At 39.1% G+C, this 20,638-nt stretch overlaps 2 protein-coding genes across 4 annotated transcripts; one reads left to right on the forward strand and one right to left on the reverse strand.

The window, feature by feature from the left end:
• The first annotated feature begins 1,666 nt into the window (after nt 1–1,666).
• Nucleotides 1,667–8,744, forward strand: nasp (nuclear autoantigenic sperm protein (histone-binding)). Of its 3 annotated transcripts, XM_026933364.3 has the most exons (15): nt 1,667–1,833; nt 3,601–3,639; nt 3,726–3,839; nt 4,412–4,492; nt 4,583–4,692; nt 5,553–6,014; nt 6,220–6,284; nt 6,369–6,445; nt 6,528–6,601; nt 7,008–7,196; nt 7,333–7,505; nt 7,581–7,649; nt 7,747–7,821; nt 8,127–8,255; nt 8,543–8,744. In XM_026933364.3, exons 1-15 carry the CDS (start codon nt 1,790–1,792, stop codon nt 8,579–8,581), a joined length of 1,740 nt encoding a protein of 579 aa, XP_026789165.3. In that variant the 5' UTR covers nt 1,667–1,789; the 3' UTR covers nt 8,582–8,744. The 3 variants fall into 3 exon arrangements, with proteins under 3 accessions (XP_026789165.3, XP_026789166.3, XP_026789167.3); XM_026933365.3 differs by lacking the exon at nt 8,127–8,255; XM_026933366.3 differs by lacking the exon at nt 5,553–6,014 and having other exon boundaries at nt 1,671–1,833.
• Nucleotides 8,745–9,183: 439 nt separating this feature from the next.
• Nucleotides 9,184–20,498, reverse strand: ccdc17 (coiled-coil domain containing 17). The gene is made up of 14 exons (XM_026933625.3): nt 19,901–20,498; nt 18,284–18,388; nt 18,141–18,194; nt 17,851–17,971; nt 16,746–16,884; nt 16,523–16,630; nt 16,165–16,301; nt 15,957–16,079; nt 13,952–14,079; nt 13,654–13,739; nt 12,939–13,154; nt 11,878–12,085; nt 11,606–11,716; nt 9,184–11,491 (listed from the first exon to the last, which is right to left on the reverse strand). The coding sequence occupies exons 1-14, from the start codon at nt 20,111–20,113 to the stop codon at nt 11,351–11,353; spliced, it is 1,890 nt and encodes a 629-aa protein (XP_026789426.3). The 5' UTR covers nt 20,114–20,498; the 3' UTR covers nt 9,184–11,350.
• Between the last annotated feature and the right edge of the window lie 140 nt (nt 20,499–20,638).

Below are 20,638 nucleotides of genomic sequence, written 5' to 3' on the forward strand. Positions count from 1 at the left end.
ACACACACACCCAAAGTCATCCTGTCAACTTTATTGATCATTTCACCTGACAAAAATCTCTTAGGATACTAAGGTGAAATGTGAAAACAGAAAAGTTGTTGTTTGCATGGTTTAGCTCTTCATATAAACCGTTATGTTTATGAGCATCAGTGGAGCACCTTGAGTATGGTGTCCCACAAGGCTCTGTTTTAAGGCCCACGGTTGTTTTCCTTTTGCAGCCTCTTTGGACATGTGATTTGCTGATGTAATGTTGACTTTCACTTTTGTGCTGATAATACACCATTATACATATCAATATGGCCAGACAAAATGGTGCAGCGGCTAGCACTGTCACCTGTCATCTCCAGGGTCCAAGTTGGTTAGTGTCAGTGAGGAGATTCACATGTTCTTCACCTGCACACGTAGTGGTTTTGGTGTCCTTCTACCTCCCAAAAACATGCAGATGGACAGACTGGCTACTCTAAATTGCCCCTAGGTGTGAATGAGTGTGAAAGTGTGTGTATGTGTGTGTGTGCGTGCCTGATGCCTTGTACTGAGTGGATCTGCATCTACCGTGCCCCCTAGCAAGATAACAAGGTTATTTCAGATGACTGAAAGAAGTATTGACAGACTAAGCAGCACTGTATTACAGACACAAACACACTTCCTAAATCCTGGTAAAAGAGAAATGCTTCACTGTTTAGACAACCAAGGAATAATAAATAATACTTCTTTCAAGTTTTGGTAGTTCTTTATGTCTCAATATTTGTTTGCATTTGTAATAATGCAATAAATTATAAAGCAGGTGGGATTGTCTTCTGGAATTAATGTGCACTATATGGCAAAAAGTATGTGGACACCTGACCATCACACCCCTATGTGGTTCTTCCACAAACTGCTGCCACAAAGTTGGAAGCACACAGTTGTCTAGAATGTCTTTGTATGCTGTAGCATTACAATTTCCTTTCACTGAAACTAATAGGCGCAAACATGTTCCAGCATGACAATGCCCCTGTGTACAAAGCTCCATGAACAGAAATCCCCACAGCCACGCTCCAAAATCTAGGGGAAAGCCTTCCCAGAAGAGTGGAGGTTATTATAACAGCAAACGGGGGACTAAATCTGTTCAACAAAGACATATGAATGTGATGGTCAGGTGTCCACAAACTTTTGGCCATATAGTGGAAAAACAAACACACTTTTCAAACTATGTGCACCCTAGTTTGTGAGCATTAATGGAGCACCTTGAGAACCTGGTGAAGTACAGTATGACTTCAATATTTGTTTGCATTTGTAATAATGCAATAAATTATAAAGCAGGTGGCATTGTCTTCTGGAATTCAACAAGGATGTTCAACAAAGACATATGAATGGGATGGTCAGGTGTCCACAAACTTTTGGCCATATAGTGAAAAAACAAAAACAATTTTTTAAACTATGTGCGCTCATCACATGTAGGGGAGTAGGAGTGTCAAGTTAAGGGAACTTTCATCTCCGGCCCCTATAAAAACGAAAGTACACTAAAGCACTAGTTAACTAGTCTCTACATTGGGTGTAGGAAGTGTTTCATACACAATAATAGTGCACTTGTGTAGGCATTTGAGACCCAGCAGTCGAGTTTTCCCGCAGCGTGCCCTTTAAAATCATTTCCCGCGCTCTGACAGGAGGTCAAAGGTCAGCGGAAGTGAAGACAGTATCCGTATTTAAAGGCGCCAACAGCGCTCGATTCAGAATCAGCCGTGCGCAAGTCTGCCATTTTCTCCTGGACTATTCCTAATAATTGAAGTTGTTGGTAACGCGCACGCTAAAGATGCCGGAGGAAACCGCTGCAGCTGCTTCTTCGACCACTGAGGCGTAAGTTTTTACAGACTGAAGCCCTCTGTGTTGGCTATAGCGCGCTCAGCAGTGTGACCGTGAGGCCAGGGTGCTTGTTGTGTACGTCGAAGCCTTCGTTCAACCCTGCACCCTAGCGCACTAGCGCACTACTCAGTGCGCTGACAGGACGCCGCGCCTGACGCTCACCTCCGCACTAGTTAGTACGCGAGTATGCCGCGCTGGGCGTTTGGCGGGAGAGTGTCGCGGCTAATTCGCTTGCTAGCTTCAGTTAAGTTGGTTTAGTTTCGTTTCTGTCGCACGAACAGCTTAAAATAGTCCATGCTGCAGTTTTCGCTTTTATAATATCACAACCATGTCAGAGTTTGTAAAGCTAAATAAGCTTAATTTTTTCCTGACTGCGTGCGCGTGCTCCTGGGAAAGCGATGCTAGCTGCACTTATTTGCGTTGACTTCAGTGTGTTTGAGCTTTAGCTAAGCTAGCGGCTACCATGGTCACTGTAGAGCAAGGGCTCTCAAACTTTTCCCACACATCTACCTCTTTATCTCACAGTACAGCGGGAAAAAATCCAAACCACCTCAGTACAGATTTACTCAAATATTTATGCTGGCTTTTAAAATGTAATTTGTATTTATTTATTTATGTATGTATTTTGGCCACAGAGCTGAATTCAGTCTCAGAACAGATTATTAAAATGTGCATCAGATTCAAGTTCACATGATTTGTATGGCTACATGTTTCTGAGGTTGGAATTAAACCCATACAACTTATAGTGACACTAAATTCAATGAGTATAATAACTTTCATAATACTCTGCCGTAACTTCTATCATTCTAGGGGGCTTCAAAGACCTACATTTCTTTTTCCTTTTTGCAAGCAGCTTTGCTTGCAATGTAAACTAAATCATCTGTTATATTTTAGCACACTAGGCAGATATGTCATGCTTATTGATTTATTTGGAATTCTTATTTCTGGACTTTACACCTATAAACCCTTAATCACAGAATTTTCATTGTGTAAAATTTAGAAATATTTATCATTAAGTACACTTAGTTTTGTTATAGCATTTGGTCATCATTTTATACTTCAGCTTATTGACTTAATGTAACTGAAGCCTTCTATAATAAGCCTACAGTAAGTATACTGAAAGGTCAGAAAAATCAAATTGTGGCCAAAGTGGCTTCATAATGAAGCAAAGTATTTTATTTTATTAAAGTATTGTAGTAGCAGCTTTTACCAGAGGGGTGGGAAACACATCTGTTTGCAGCTGTTGACACTTTTCTTCATCACTTCAGCACAAAATGTCCTCAACGTGATGCATAGGCTAAAGGTCCTAATCCCCCGATCTTGTTGATTTTACTGATCCCTACAGACCACAACCCCAGCGTCCAGCAAAACACTTGTTTTTGCCTTTCCAGACATGCTGAACAGGGCTGGGCAATATGACTAAAATATCGATATTGTGATATTGTAACTATACTTCACAAGATTGCAGGCAACACTACAAAAAAAAAAATTTACAAAGTGGCTGAATTGATTAAATTGTAAAATAATGTGTGGGTTTTTTCTCTCCTTTTCAATTTATTTTTGTAGATATTAAAGCTCATGGAGCTTGGGTTTTTCATGAAGTGTTTTTATATTGTAATAGATATAGATAGGCCCTCCCCAAGAATTAAACTGTTTTAGACTACATCCCACGTGGCTGTCTGCTCTATGTACATGTCTACACTTTTTTTTTTTTTTTTTTTTTTTTTTGCACAAACTAATTTTTTTTCCGCCTCTTCCTAGTGTGGAAGAGAAGCCTTGCTCATCCAGTGCTGCAGAGAGGTGAGATTTCGGGTGTCTCTTACCTATACTGAAGTCAGTGAATACTTGGCTATGCATGTCACTTGAACATTTTGAATGGTTTGCAGCTCTGTAGATGTGGCTGAAGAGGCAAAGAAGTTGATTGGCACTGGAAACAGGCACCTGGTTATGGGAGATGTTGTGTCTGCAGTCAGCGTGTTTCAGGAGGCCTGTGCCATGCTGTGAGTATGACTGACCTAGTGTACTGGTCATATTTTCAGGCCGGTTGGATAATGCGTGTAGCATGGGTTTATTACAACCTGAAGTCTGGCTTAGTTGTAGTGTATGTGAAGTTACCATGGACTAGAATGTAGACCTCTCTCCCTGTACTGATAAGAATGAAAGACCTTTTCCAAATTTAAAGTTGTCTAAGGGCAGTTGTTGAAATCTTTCATGTTTAAAATGCATGACGTTATAGTTCAAATTCAACTTTGCCACCATCTCATTGGCCAATGCTGTTTTGTAGTTTTGATCTATCTTTGTGACACTGGTGTCACTGGAACTTGTAATACCAGTTATTTACACTTACGTGGTATCTTGTGCGATCAGGCCAAAATGTCTGATCTTTGATGGGACAATTTGTACAGCTTTACAAATTATAGGTTTTCAAAAAAGAAAATTGAACACAAGTACTTTTTACTGCTGCTTCAAAAGTGTTTATTGAAACAAATTGTTCTTGACTGCTTTGAGCTGGATAGAAGCACTACAGGAACACATTTTATTACAGTCGGTTTTAATCACCCCATTGCCACAGAGCTGAGAAATACGGCGACACCGCTGACGAATGTGGAGAGGCGTTCTTCTTGTGTGGGAAGTCCTTGCTGGAGCTTGCCAGGTAATGCTCTGAACAGTTTCTTGCTTTTGGATCTTGAATATGTCTTGTTTAAGCCAAGCCATTTATCACTTGGTGGGTGTACTCTAACAGGATGGAGAACTCCGTCTTGGGTAATGCTTTGGAGGGAGTCCCGGAGGAGTCCTCCGAGAAGGGCGAGAAGCAGAATGACTCGAAGATTGAGAGTGCAGATAATTTGGATGGTGGGTATTTTGGTGGAAACTCCAGATCTTTCTGTATTTGTGGTGTAGTGGTATATCTACTATTATCTAAAGGAACAGGGCTTCATTAGTGGTTATAAAAGTAATGTTTGTTTTGGGTTCCCCCCATAAGTAAATGTGTAGTGGGATTTGCATTGTTTGTTACTGGTGTTGACACCTCTTCCATACATGCTACAACTGAGTGTGACCCTGCAATATAGGCCAGCTTGAGAGATAAACAAAAAGTGATCAGCTCCAATGCTTCGTGTTTCCTGTTTTTTCATAAAAATGAGCTGCTTTGCCAACCACTATTTTTAATAGTAGATTTACAATTTATCAGTAATTTCTAATGAGTGTTTTGTGATTTGTATAACTTTAGTTGCATATAGATTCATTACAGGCACGGAGTATAGACTTGTCACTTATTTTTATCAATATGAATACATTTTGATATTTCTCATCACTGTCACAGGGATTACTGATGGACTGATGACTACACTTGTGTACTCTCACTTCCAAAGTGCAAAGTTAGGTTTCTGGGCTGTTTTTATAATTCAGACCTGGGAACCCTTTCAAACTGAACAAATGCACAAAATGGTTGTGGTAAAGAGAGAAATTTGAAGTAATATTGGTTTATTTTGAAAGGGGTGGGATAAGGAGGAATCCTGAAGGGCCTGAGATTCTAATGGTCATATTGCATATATGCAGTATTGCAAATATTTGGAGTAGTTGCAGATAGGGGTTCTGTTAGTAAGATCTTGCACAGCCTGGGGTTTAAAACCAAACATCTGTCATTCTTGGTTAAAAGACATCTTTTCTGTTCAAAGTATCTTGCCAGCTTAAATGTTTCCACCACAATACAGAGAAAACCAGAGATGAGCTCCGTGAACAGGTTTATGAAGCTATGTCTGAGGAGAAGAGGAGTTCTCAGGAAGGGGGGGAGCCAAAAGTGGATAAAGAGGAACAAGAAGTCAAGGAAGAACAGAAGGAAGAACAGAAGGAAGAACAGAAGGAAGAACAGAAGGAAGAACAGAAGGAAGAACAGAAGGAAGAACAGAAGGAAGAACAGAAGGAAGAAGCTGGTGAAGAAGGAAAGAAGCCTGATGCACGTGTTGAAAATGGAAATAAACCCATAGAAAATCTCCTCAAAAGTGAGGAGCAGACTGCTGAAAATGTTAAGGAGGAGATGGAGAAAGATGTCTCCTCAAAAGAGGATGATGCTGTAGTTACAAAAGAGGCAAAGGAGGATGCTGAGCAAGCTGTTAAGAGCACAGAAGAACAGAGTGGGAATGAACAGGCAGAGCCTATGGAGGAAGATGCTGGAGGTAGAGGTGTTGAATACAGAGCACTTGGGTGTATGGGAGAGGCAATGGGTTTCCAGTGGCAATTTTTCCTTCACTTGGTGAACCTTTCTTGCCAAAACAGGCTCTTGGATCTGCACAATAGAAATGTAATGGTGGATTTTTCAGACGATGCAAACATGCAAGATGCATTTGCTAGTTTCAACTGATTCAGTGTCTACCTGTTTAGATGCTGAGGATGATGATGGTGATGACGATGATGACGAGGAAGCGGATGCCAATGCAGAAGATAAGGTTTGTATTTAATCCAGGGGGTGTTCTGAGGGGGGTGTTAATGAAATGCAAGAATTAATTTTTTTTTCCTCTCCCCCCGTTTAGGAGGGTGAGGAGGAGGAAGTTGGAAATCTCCAGTTAGCATGGGAGATGTTGGAGGTGGCTAAAGTGATTTACAAAAGGTATCAAGGCTTGCAGGTAGAACCCCCACACTTATTTTTCCAGAGCATGACCAATTACATAAGATGAATGTCTTGCTTGCAGAAAGGAAAGCAAAGAGGACCAGCTAATGGCGGCACAGATCTTCTTGAAACTTGGCGAAGTTGGTGCGGAATCAGGTATGTTTGGCCAAGAACTTTTAAAAAGGAAATGACCTATTTAAATTGGTTGTGAAACTTAGCATAGTGTCAGCTCTTAGCTCGTGGAAATTTGTACACTTGCGGCCAGAGGCTGCTCACTGGGTTTGTTTGGTGACAAACCTACAAATGAGCAAACTGGAAAGGCTTGGCCTAGGATCAAATTGCAATGGACAATTGTTTCAATATTCCTAGGAATTAATCATCCACCTGAATGAACTTTTTTCAGACTCTGCATTTGATCTGGATATAGCACCTTTAAGTTTTCTGCACTGTATTTTTAGATTTCCAAATGGTCACTCCATATTAGCAAAGTCAAGTAGCCAGAGACGGTTGCAGATTTGTGCATCTCCTGTTTCATCACTGAACTTTGCTTGGTCTTTTGTAGGTAACTACAGCCAGGCTCTTGAGGACTTCCAGGAGTGCTTAGCCATACAGCTGAAGCATCTTCCTCCTCACAGTCGTCTGCTGGCAGAGACTCATTACCAGCTGGGCACAACCTTTAGCTACACAGGCCAGTACAGCCAGGCCATCCAGCACTTCAGCAGTTCCATCAAAGTCATCGAGAGCCGCCTGGGTATGTTACAGTTCATGTGACATCCATACTGTTGGTTATCCCTTGCCATGAGTGTAGTTTTAACATTAGTGATAAATCCATTTCAAGACTTTTCACTGGAGATGGACATTTGAATCTATGATGTTCCTTTTACCAGCCATGCTTCAGGAAGTAATCGACAAAACAGAAGGTGCTGAAGGAGCAGCAGAGGAAAAGCGGGAGCTAGAGGAGCTGAAGCAGCTGCTGCCAGAAATTGCTGAGAAGGTGGAAGATGCAAAGGAAAGCCAGCGGACAGCTCCTGCAGCTTCGGAAGCGATTCACCAGACCTTGGTGAGTTGAAGAAACTGTGTTTACTGGAAATGGCTGAGTCTAGTCTGACTGAAGTGCTGAGCTTTCTTCTTTCAGGGAGGAGCATCTACGTCCTCAGGATTTGCAACTGAAAATGGTGGCTCGTCTTCATCTACAGCCACCCCGGTACATTGTGAAACCTTGTTTTTAATGCACAATATATTGCACAATATTTAGGATTTGGTTTCATCCTTTAATCACACTTACTCTGCATGGATTTCAGATTGCAGTTAAGCCTGCTGATGGTGCATCCTCTTCAAAATCAGCATCGGACATCTCTCATCTAGTCCGTAAAAAGGTGAGTGTCCATCCAGCTTACACTACCTGCCTCTAACAGACCCCAACTTTTTTGCCAGTATGTGTAAAAACCCCTCAATACAAGAAGTTAAGTCCCCTTACTGTCATGAAGAGGCATGCATGTCTGTGATTAGAGAAGTTAAGCAATGTGTCATGATAAATGGGTGACCTCGTGAGTAGTGTGATTGCTGTGAGTGCAGCTGTGGATTTGTGCAGTTGGGCAGTAGATTAGATGAGGAGCTGAGCTGAGGAGGTAAGAGGGGAAGAAATAAAGTCTGTTCTATCCTGCTTTGTATTCCTGCACAGAGGAAACCAGAAGACGAGAGCCCAAAAAAGGACAGTGATGCTAAAAAGGTCAAACAGGAGACCACAGTTAATGGCAGCGCCGACTCTGCCAGCAACAGCAATGGAGTCCAGGAGAAAATGGAGCAGGAGGCGAGTTGATAGGCTTAATGTTTCTGCTTGTAGGGTCAGCGGCGGTACTTCAGGACAGGGCCTAATATGTGGATCCATCACACATGCCTTTCCCCAGTACAGATCATGTGCAGGATCTGATTATTTACATATATATATTTTTTTTGCTTATGGGTTGTGGCTTGCTATATAATGTCTACTAGGCAGTGAATCTAAAGTGCTGCCATGCCCAGTCCTTTTGCTTTTAGTACAGTCGAAGTTTTCGATTTGTGCTCTGATTTTCATTGTTTTGGGTTTTTTTGTTTTAGGCTGTGAATTCATCTACCTCGGCAGAAGCCACGGCATGATGGAGCATTCTGAACTGCCCACTGATCTTCCAACCAGCAAAGCATGCCTGCCTCAAGTCTCTTCATGAACAGTTTTGTTTTGTAAATAGGACATCTACCTTTTTCTGTGTCTGTCCAAATTTTGTATTGTAAAGTTTGAATAAATATTTGCATACATCAGTCATGTCATGTTTCAGATACCTGAGTACAACCTGCTGTTTGCAGTTTTACTTTAAGCATGGTTGCAAAATTTGTGGTTTGGGACCAGAGTATGTTGGAGTTGGAAGCTGATGTCTGTTGCCTGTAAGGGTGATTTAAGTGGAAGCTCTGTCTGGTAGGTGTAGAGGTAAACTGCAGAAATACTTAAAGGCTTAAGAGGATGCTGCTGGCTTCAGTCTAGCACAGTGCAGATAGTGAGTCATTTACAGCTCACTGTAAAAGGTGGCATCTCCTTGGTCTGTCAATCCACTTCAAGCTCATTGTTCATCTACATGAACATTCAAATATACTAAACCATTAAAGTATATAATGACTTGCACTTTATGGTTAAACCTACTGCATGGAGAGTTCAAATATGGTCAAACTCTCAAGAAACCTAAAAGTGGCAAGAGTCGATGGGAAGCGGAGGGTGGCAGCAGAATCAGAAAATATTGACCCTTCACAGAGACCAGCAATGAAAACATTTAGAAGTGAAATAGATGCAACCAGAGTGGGCAAAAATAACTGGGGGACTTTGGGGATTTGTAAAAATCTGAAATGAGTACTTGGATGTAAGGGGAATAAATATCAATGTTAATTATTTCTTGAATGCAATATTGTTTCCAATGTTATCTATTGGCCTTTTTCATACCTGTGATAAGTTAAGGGTAAAATTTAACTTGCATCAGAGGTCTTGGTTTTGCATTAAGTTATAGTGTATGTAAAATGGCACCCTCCTCCAGTGAGAGTACTCTCATCCTTGACTTGAACTCCTTTATCAGTGACACATGAAAGTGAAACAAGTAACTACTGATAACCAGTAGCTGTGAAAGTAATGTGCATTTTCATAACCATGCACTTATGGAAATCTGGGCACAGTATATGTAAGACCTAATGTTAATATAAAAGAACTGAGAGTTGACTGCAGACACGGAGTGTTATAAACTCAGAGACGAGGCATGAAATGGAGAGAGGAAGAATAAATAAACCTACAGGAATACTGGGACTACCCTGATTATATCCTCATGGAGGGATAACTCTTTGCCAGACCAGGCCTCTTGACACACTGTGTCCTTTAGCTTTGCATTTAGCAGATGTTGTGGCTAAGTCTGACTTACAAAATGAAAAAACTCTGGAAGATGTACTAGTTTGTTCAAGTGAAAATGGTGTAGGTGGCAATACAATTTCAAACCATTGTTTGTGCATAAATAGGTTCAGGAAATATAGAAGGGATACAAAGACAACCAGTAAGAAAAAGATTAGATGTAGCCAAAATGTAGAAAATAACCAATGATTAATAACCAACTTTAGAAAATAAAAATCAGGAACATCTTTAGAAGCAAAGAGAGTTTACACTTGTTTAGACCTTAGAGGAGCACATGCCAAGCATCATCAGCATTAGGCATCATACACACCTGCATGCCAGCTCAACTTCAATGCGAGTGTGTTGACAGTGATTGACAGGTCCATCAGAGAGGAGTTCTTCACCAGTAGGTAGACTAGTTTGGTTCAGTTTGAGGTCTGACCACTCAGCCCAGTGATTTAGTATGAAGGAACAGGAAGCGTGGACCAGGAACTGATCCCTGAGGGACTCCAGTAGTAAGGCTGTGAGGTGACGAAGCAGGCTGTGCTGCAATATTTAAATCATACCTCCCCCTCAAGAGCCATGAAACAAATCTGATCTGAAGTAAAGTAATTGTTTGTTTCTCACAGAATTACAAGCTGCCACTCCCAGTGTTCGTTTAAAATGAAGAGGTAGGTAAATGCAATCAAATCATATGTACCTAAAGCAGCTAGTGAATTTTACACAGTGAGTCCCACAGCTGGGAAAGAGCAATGGTGTCCTTATTTCTTTTGGGAGAGTGTGTATTACAGATACAGAGTAGTTTGTGATAAACTCACATTCAAATAATTTAGACACAGTTTATTGTCTATTCAATGCACATCTAAGAATCATTTCATTTTCAGAAGGGAAAACAACAAAACGGCAAAACATCCAAACTGATCATCACACTGCACAAATGACAGAATAAAACACTTGGGATTTTGCTGATATAGGAAAATAATCAAAGATTATCAAAGCAGATTATTTTCCAATAACAACACACATCCAAGTGGTTTATTCCTCTTACACCACAGCGATTTGCCAATAGTTACCATTTTTTTTCATGATTAAACAATGACATTGCACACTTAATGTTGTAGAGCCGTCAATCTGTCATAAAGCACTGACACTGAAGACTCCTTCCAAAAATGTTAAATAAACATGTCCTTACAGAAAGTGTCAAGGGCCTGTGGATGGTGTTACTATACAAACAGCAACATATTAGAACAAGCACAAATATAAACCTGTGATTTGCCTTGCAGCCAGAACAACTGTCACTGCTGCTGTTACAGAAAAGTAATCAACACCTTCTGACCAATTAGAATCAAGCAGTCAACAGCATTGTGGTGTATATAAGTCAATCTAATTAGAATTTGCAAATCAGCTGGGATGAGTGAGACTCAGAACACATCATGGCAATGAATTGATCAACATGTACATATTCAGAACAGCCCAGATCCGATTGGTTTGGGGTTCATCTCTCCTTCTCACCTCTGACCACTGTCCTTAGGGGGAGGATCCACATGATCAGTTTGGGCCAATGATGAAAGAAAAGGATTGAGTGAAAGTTGTAATGTTTTCGGCTGGGATGTTTGTTCTTCCAAGTCAGTGTTTGAGTGTGAGGTGACCTGTGATGATTAAACAGTGAGGCCGTATTTAAAGTTAAATGTAAGACAAATTCACAATCAGTAGGAAAATATTAATTAAAATGAATGGTATGAAAGAAGTTGTGTGTTGCGTACCACTGATGGGTATTTGTACTGCCTGCTATTGTTAGGATCGATCTTAGCAAGTGACTGTACATCTTCATCACGAGCATTAACTATGCGAAGGCAAATCTCCATGTTACCCAACTGGAGAGAACCAGAACAACAACGTTTCAATTAGTGCAAATGAGATAACATGCATTATATTAGTACTTTTCTTCTACATACAGAACCAACACATCTGTGTCTTATTAAAGAAGTAGAGAACAGTACTATGCTAAAATAGGAAAGGCATTTGAGGATGTTACCTGAGGTACAGAGTTGAGTTGGCCCGGGCTGAGAGACGGTCTCACAGGCAGAGAGCGGAAAGGAAGTTTCCAGAATCCACTCTGAACCTGATTGTGACTGTCAAAGAGCTGCAGTTTGGACCAGCCTCCCATCTCCTGATCACACAAGTCAAAACCACCAACAACCTGAACTTCCACCACCAAGTAGAGAGATGGAGATGGCTGCACCCTGTGAGGAGATTTACAGTTTTTGGAAAGGTTTTCAGTTATCCAGGTAAAATATCTCATGATCGCTAGCCGAGGCAGTGATAAAATTATATTAAAAAAAATATTAATTGAGCTGGTGGACTTAGCTGGTGAGAACTTGGGCTATAACAAAAAGATTCATCATAGTTGCTATTTAGCAGACACTTTTAGCTCTCTTTTTTTCTTACACATGAGCTGAGCATTGAGCATTCTCTGTCGTAGTTTTAAGGCCGTGCAGACTGATAACAATTCAGATCACCTACAGCCACAACTATGGCAGAATAAGTCCTTTATGTGAAAAGCAGTGTGATTTTAAACATGCTTTAGTTAATTTATACTAACTATGTTAGATTGTGAACAGGCCTAGACTGCAGGCAACAAATATGGCTGTAATACATCACGAAATATTTGGTTTGCATAACTTTAAAAGATGATATGAGAAAAATGGTCGTCTTAATTCTGTGTTGTTCTTCAGTCTTATTTGTAGGTCACTGTGTTGAACAAACATTCAGCAAAATTTATGTGTAGATGGTGACATCTTTTAATAAGTATTTTTTAATAAAAGTTATTATACTAACCATGTATAACCATGACACCATTAGAAGTGTATTATGTATAATAGAAATCGTAAGTGATATAACGGTGTGAATCCAAAAGGGGGATGGCAATTTTACAAGAAAGATCTCTTTTTTTGCCATTTTCACCCCATTACCTCCTATTAAATCTCCAGTGTTAAGGTTATTGTAGATTAGATTAGAACAAAATCCAGTCATGTAGACAGTCTATTACAGAATTGAATGACAGTGTCTAAATAAATCAGAATTAAGCCTGGTTACCTGTGCACAGGCTGCTTGACAGCTAGTAAGGCATAGTTTCCAGCATGCCTTCTCAGTGGATAGCCTAAAGCCCCAGCAGGCTGGCAGTGGACAGGTGGCATGGGGGTGGGCCGCCCGATTTCTTGCCCCCCAGAGTACAGCCTGGCTACCAGAAGAACCGTTCTAAACGTGGCATCCACACCAAGGACCAGGTCATAGAAGATCACAAATCCAGACCTGTATAGACAAATTATCATTGTGTTTATGGTTTGATGAATGACATTTGGCATTTGTTTTGTTAATCGTTATTGCAATATTGGTTGTTGATAATACTCATCATTGACAATACATTGACAATAAGCGCACTAGCAACCTATTATTTTTATTATTTTATAGTGCTTTGTGAGTGCTTTGATGATTGAGGTTCCAGATAAGTTTTCAATGAGTATGTTAATATATTGTCAGTGACATTTTTCAAAGAAAAAACAACCAGGTTAACCTTTACCATCTCATATGGTTCATGGACATGGTTTGCTGATCAGGGAACAGCTGTTTATAACTGCTGTAATCTAACCAGAAACTAGTAGTTTGGTGCCAGGCTAACTGTCTCTCTCTGAACATCAGCAAAACCAAGGAGCTGGTTGTGGACTTCAGGAAGAGGCAGCAGCAGAACATACAATAGTGGTACTCCTTACATATCTTCCATTAAGAGGAAAAAGGAAAGAACTGGACTCACGCAGGATCATAAGGAGCAGGACCAAGAGAGTCCACTGAGTCAATCACATGTCTGTCCATTAGTGAATGCTGCTGTGAACTGTATTCCTGCAACATTGATTAATCATGACTATATAATTGGTTTAAAAACTGATATAAAAAATTAAATTATGTTGCCTAAAGTGCCTAGTGTTTGAACAGATAACACAGTAATAACATCTACAGATTGACTAGACTTTGTTTATTTCATAAAACAGTGCAAGCTCATGGCTATTTATTTTACAGATTTAAAATATAGATTAAATACAGATTAAACCCACTGGAGCAGGAGGATGAGTCTTTCTCCCCCTGCTTTTCTCCACCTCTCTCCTCAGGTTGGAGATCTCAGCCTGCAGGCTGGCAACTTGATGGATGTGGTGCCTCTGGATCAGATCGAGCTCTGAACCAGCTACAGCAGAAAGTCAATGAACAGGACAGATCCAGCCAATAGATGGTTAACTTTGTCAATAATTCTCGATTAGCACAGAACCTGACTACTGAACTACTCAAATATGCTACTGACACCTAGATTCACTTTGGGTGGGATTCTCTTTTGGTCTGTAATTAACTTACTGTGATTATTAACTACACTATTCACTCTGATCCATCTTTAGTCCATACTGTAATTTGTACAGGGAGTACGAGTCAGAAACAAAACACAGGGTTTAAAACATCAAATATTTATATTTTAATTGGGATGTATTATAGAATTCTTTTGTATTTTATATTTGAGTTGTAATACAGACCATTTTCTGAATGATAATTGAGCACATTTCAAGTTTATTTTACCATGAATAAGTATGTATTTTTCCTCTAAACACCTTTATTAAACAACAGAGTGGCACAATATCATGCATGATATCATTACATATCATACACATCATCAGCATATTAATTTTCTAAAAATAAACATTTACAGACTTTGGATGCAAAAAGGCACATCTCACTGTCTTTGACAGAACATATTCTGTTCTTTAATAATTGAGCCAGTTGTTAACTTTTTATATCACTTTCTTTCATTTTTGGGTAACACAACTTTTGTTTTTATTTTAATATGTAATATGTATATGATTATGGCCAATACAGCTTCCCAGAAATTACACAAAATAGAAAGAAAACAAAGAAATGAGCCAGAGGTGAACATCCTGTTACTTTCTGATATTAAGATATTATATTATTATTTTTGTTTAATGTGCCTTATTCTTGTTGTCCCTTTCAACTTGGTTCCCTAATTTCAACTCTCAACTTTCTGCTTTATTTAGAACTGTGATCATTTTTTAACTGAAATAAAAGATGTTGCTGAATGACAGTATAAGAAAATAACCTGCAAATAATCTGTCTACCAATAGGAAACAAGTATTTTGTGTGGCCTTGGCTAAAAATCTCTACCACAGCACTGTTGAATTTTCAATTCTTATTGAAAGAAGGTGTTGATTAATTTACTGTAACAGCAGCTCGGACAGTAGTGCCAGCTGTAATTCTAATCACAGGTTTATATGAATGCTGCCGTTCTAATATGTTTTCATTTCTGTAGTAACAATTACTCAACTAATTCTGCATGCTGCACATTTATGAAAAGTGTTCCCAGTGTCAAGACAGCAGACTTTGCACTCAGCAGTTTCTCTGTAACATGAGAAGCTTATTAACTTATTAAAGCTTATTAGCTAATTAACTTCAAAAGTGAGAAAACAATTAGGTCTGTGAGGCAGCAACTGTATGTAGCTGTTATGAAGTCAGTGATAACAAAACACTGACTTCAAAAAACTAACTTGTTTCTGTGACAAATCACAACATGAAATGTAACTATAAACAGAAACTTTTTGTTTTTAATATGTAGAAAATTACAGTCATTGGCAATTTGCTGTGGTATATGAGGAATAAAACACTTCAAGACATGCTGTTATTGGAAAATAATCTACATTGGGACTTTATTTTCCTATAACAGCACATCCTGTTGTATTTTATTCCTTACTCATGACAGTTTTCATAATGAACCTATCATAACATCAGAAAAAACATGGCATAAGCTGTCATGACATCAAATGTATCAAATAAGCTGTCATAAGCTGTCATGACATCACATATAACAAATAGACATAAACTGCCATGATAACTCATGACAGCAACTTTTTATATTATGGTTATGTCACGGTTTAAGTAACGTGTTAACCATTTTTGCCAATTTCTGAGACTGCCAATTCAAAATTGCTGTAAGGAAATCATGAAGAAAAATGATACTGGATAATTGTTTTTAAAAAAAAAAGTTTGTGAGTTGAAAGGGATTACCCGCTCTTCCTCTGCGTCTCTCTCTGTCTATCTGCAATTTGAGGATCTGTTCCTCCAGCTGCTGGTTCTCGTTCTCCATTACCATAATACTTGAGCCCAGAGCTGCATGAGAGGACTTCATTCCTGAAGACATCAGTGAGAAATTACAAGCTTCCTCGTGCTTGGGCAAAATGATGTGGCAAAGCTGCACAAAAGCTGCATTACTCACGTCTTTTCTTCCTCGTCCTGTGCTCAGCTGCAGGTCTGCTCTGCTCCAGGGAGTGAGCCTCAGCCTGCAGGTCATGCAGATGGGCCAGAACCTCTGGATCAGAACCACCGGACTGTATGTATGCTAGATGTAAAGCTCTGTTATAACAAGAAGCATGCTCCTCTGAGGAGATGGGAAGTTTCAAAGAGAGCTATTTTATGAATGAGACACTGTGCACTATTTCTTTCTTTATTTTTTATTTAAACAGCACAAATCTCACTGAGGCCCAAAAAATATTTTCAGGGATTCACTATGTTTCCTGTAGAAATAAATCAAACTAATTCAGACTATTCATATTCAGGCTATTATGAGGCCAAACCTTATCTGGCTGGAGAGCAGGCCATCCACAGCAGAGATGAGGTCAAAGGTGAAGTGTCGTGTCTTCCTGTCCTCTAGCTGGTCTGACGCAACATCAGCATCTTTTACCCTTTAATAAATCACAGTTCAACAGTGTAATGAAAAGTGATGGATAGATATAAATTAAATTGTCACACAAGGAAGCAGCGGAGCGTTCTCTCTCTCTCTCTCTCTCTCTCTCTCACCCATGTAGTGCATTGATCTGTGTGCTGAGTCGGTACAGAACCTCCTCGTTTCTCTCTTCCTGTTCTTTCAGCTCATGCAGCATCTCCTTCAGATGAACCGTTCCATCATTCCCAACCAGGGCCATCTGCCGTTCAATCTCTAGATACATAAAAAAAGTGAGGAATACTTTATATTGTATGCACAAACTTAAATAGTACACCTGAATCAAACCCCATTGCATTAGAATTGCACAATTTCACTTTTTTCTTATGCACATTTAGTTGATTAAATGCAAAGTTGGTTACGTTCCAGTACGTGTTTTATTCCTCTTATACTACAGCAGCTTGTCAACACTAACCATGTTTTATTTATTAAAGAAAGACACATCATAATTTTTATCCATTCATTGTTGTGGAACGCCTGTGAAAAGCTTGTTCCTATTATCACTTACATTATAACATTTATGTAAACAGTCATTCCCTCACCAGCCTCTCTTATTTTTCTCTCTCGTGAAATAAAAAAGACAAAATGTGCAGCTTCTTGTGTTACAAAGAATCAGAAAAATTACAGCTTTACCTTTACAAAGCACTGACACTGGAGACTCCTTCCATAAATGCTAAATAAACATCTCCTAAGAGAAAACTTCACCATATCAACACACATTTTTTATTCTGTTTATGCTGAGTATCTGCCGTACAAGTCCCCGTGTAAGCTGTTACTATGAAAATGAATGAGTGCATTAACATAAACATGTGATTCGTCTTGCAGCCAGAACTCCTGTCAGAGCTGTAAAATTAATCAACACATTCTGACCAATCAGAATTGAGCATTCAAGAGGGTTTTCAATGCAGGCTGTTTTATATTACATTATTTATTATCTTTAAATTTACTTTTATTTATTCATTGTAATATAATCCTAATATCTGTGTGTAAGGGAAGTGGTACTTATGTTTTAATAACTTTCTAGTTGGTCCCACTGTGGTGTGCGTTCTCTGACTGGAAGACAGGTAGAGACAGCTCTCTTGTCCTGATTGCTTGCTTGTGTTCATGGTCCACATCTGACCACAGTTTCTCCATCTTTAAACCTAGTTACTGCAGTATGAATCAGGAGTGACACAGGCTCACCCTTTCTCTGTTGCTCCAGCTCGGTGGTGTGTGCCCGGATCTCAGCCAGCTTCTGCTCATGGTGTTCACACACTTCCTGAAGCCTCTTTCCATCAGCCCACTTTCTGCCTGGATACATTCCCTTTAAAAATCCATATAACCCATATACCCAGGACCTTTTTATTTCACAAATAAAGCTGTCAAATGTACAAAGATGGAATCAAACTAACTACTACTTGCCTATTTCAGTTTCCCCAGCACACATTTCAGAACTACAATATAACTCGAGAGTAACAGTATTAAAAACTGACCTCTGTGTGTCTTCTGGGCAGACTCTCTTCAATGGACATCCTCAGCTTATGAAACTGAAAAGCAGGAAATTCTCACTGATAAATTGGAAATCGAAAATATGAATTTTCCATTTGTATTGAAATCCAAGAAGATGATATCACACCTCATGAGTGAGCCTGTTAAAGGCCAGGCTGTCAGCCACGCTGGGTTCTCTGTGGGTCTCTCGTCTTTCAGTCTGCCTTAGCAGTTTATCTCTCTGCTCACTCAGCTGTTCACACACATATGCTCAAGAAATCGCTCATATTCAATATGCATGGAATAAAACACAAGAATTTACTGTTATAGGAAAATTACAGCATGCCCTGACACGTGTTATTCCTCGTATACTACAACAATTTGCAAATGATTATATATTGTAATTAGTTTATCAATGAATAAATGTTTTACTTTTAATCATTTATAGTTGTATTAAATGTTGTGGAACGTCCACAAAAACAAGTTCCTGTTCCTCAGTTACGGTGTAGCAGCTGTAAACAGTCATTCCCGCACCAGCCTCTTTTTTCCTTGTGACGTTAATGACAAAAACTACAGCTTGTCATGTTACTGAGAAACGTGTAAGGGCAAGAAAAAAAAAAAAAAAAAACTCTCTCTTGGCAGAAAACTTCCTGTTATGAAGCACTGACACTGGAGACTCCTTCCTAAAATGCTAAATAAACATCTCCTTACAGTAAGCTTGGCCATATAAACAATTATACATTTTCTTTGTTAAATAACATGTTAATTGTGTATTATTAAGCTTTGATTATGTGGAGCGTCCACCAAACAAATCCCCACGAATGAGTTGTTACTATAGAAAAGACAGTGTATTAGAACAAGTGCATTAATATAAACTTTTTTTTATTTGAATTACAGCCGGCACTACTCTCCGAGCTGCTGTTATAGAAACTTAATCAACACCTTCTGTCTAATCAGAATGGACAATTCAACATAGATGTGGTATAACATAATGCAGATGTTAGCATCTTAAGATACCAGTCTGATATTCATCTGTTGACTCTTGTAGTGATGTGTCGTTTGTGAATGAGTCGGCTCTTTTTGGTATGATTTAACCTGCAGTGTAAATTAATCAGCACCTGAGCTGTTCTTCACTATGAATACGTGTATCAGCCTCGCAGCTGTGTGTGAAGCTGCACTGCTGCTTCTGGAAGATGAATCTCTTAATGAAGCACAGATGCAATAATATCAGTGCAGGGATGCTTGCTGTATGCACATTTGCTGAGTTAACAATTAATTAAATACTTACAATTACTTACATTTTATAAATTTCAAGGCAAAGTAATTTGTTACTTAGGAGGTAGCGTAATATTTCAATACTGAAATATATGAAAATAATAATATGAAAATATGAAAAAATAATGCAACTCTCCGAAAAGAGCTGGAATTTCCATCACTAGGATCATGTGAATTTAAGGGGCGAGTTTTGCTCACCAAACTATTCATGAATTGTAAATATAGACTGGTATTTAAGCACATTTACTTCTCCTTTATTATGTTCTTTTCTTGTCCAGTCTTTAGGAGACAATGGGTAAGAGCAAAATGATATATTTGTATTATTTATATTACTGCAATATACACATGATACCAGATAAATTGTTTCTAGATAAAACAAAACGTCAGCACTAATATACTGATATTCAAAAAGTAACTTTATACAAGTAGGCCTGTACTAACATTACATACAAGACTATTTTCACTGAAATACCATCACAGTTTTACTTACATGAATTAGATCAGGAGTCTTTGTCTTTCTGGGGCGTAATGCCCTCAAATCCACCTTTTCAGGCTCACTGATTTCCACTCGCCCTCTCCTTAACACTGTCGGGTCTCCTATGGCACTTCCTATACAGAACCGGGACTTGTGTTTGTCCAAAAGGTCAAAGGAGCGAAACGCCATGTTACAATCAGGACAGCTGAACTCTCCCGAGTGTTCCATCTCAGACTCTCTCAAAAAGTAATCAACTTTCACTTCAGGTTGCTTACAGATTCAGGCGGTAACGTTACACTAAACTGTTTTCAGCCTCACCAATCATTTCTCTCAGCTGGTGAGGATTTGTTTGTTGGTTACAGTCACCATGTCAATTCAACTTAACAAAGGACACTGATAAAGAAGTCACTATAGCACACACTTCATAAGTTATTAGCACAAGAAATTAGCTTGCTAGACTGCATTCTGCATTTTGTTCTCATATTCTCCTCTTAATACAACTTGTCCTCTTTGGTCCACTTTGAGCTCATTTTATTTTATAATTAACAGTTTTTTTCCAATTAATGTGCAAAAATCTGTGCAGAAAACCAAATGGTAGACATATTTGGCAAATTGGTTCAAAATATTTATTACAATTTCTTCTCCACCCCCCTCCACCCCAGCTGCAGAAGTTTTTTTTTTTTTTGCTTTGTCTTATACAGATAAACCCATATAAGACACCTTATTATTTGCAAATAATGTTAACAAAATAAT

The sequence above is a fragment of the Pangasianodon hypophthalmus genome, chromosome 2, assembly GCF_027358585.1.
Source record: "Pangasianodon hypophthalmus isolate fPanHyp1 chromosome 2, fPanHyp1.pri, whole genome shotgun sequence".
In the NCBI taxonomy this organism is placed as follows: domain Eukaryota; kingdom Metazoa; phylum Chordata; class Actinopteri; order Siluriformes; family Pangasiidae; genus Pangasianodon; species Pangasianodon hypophthalmus.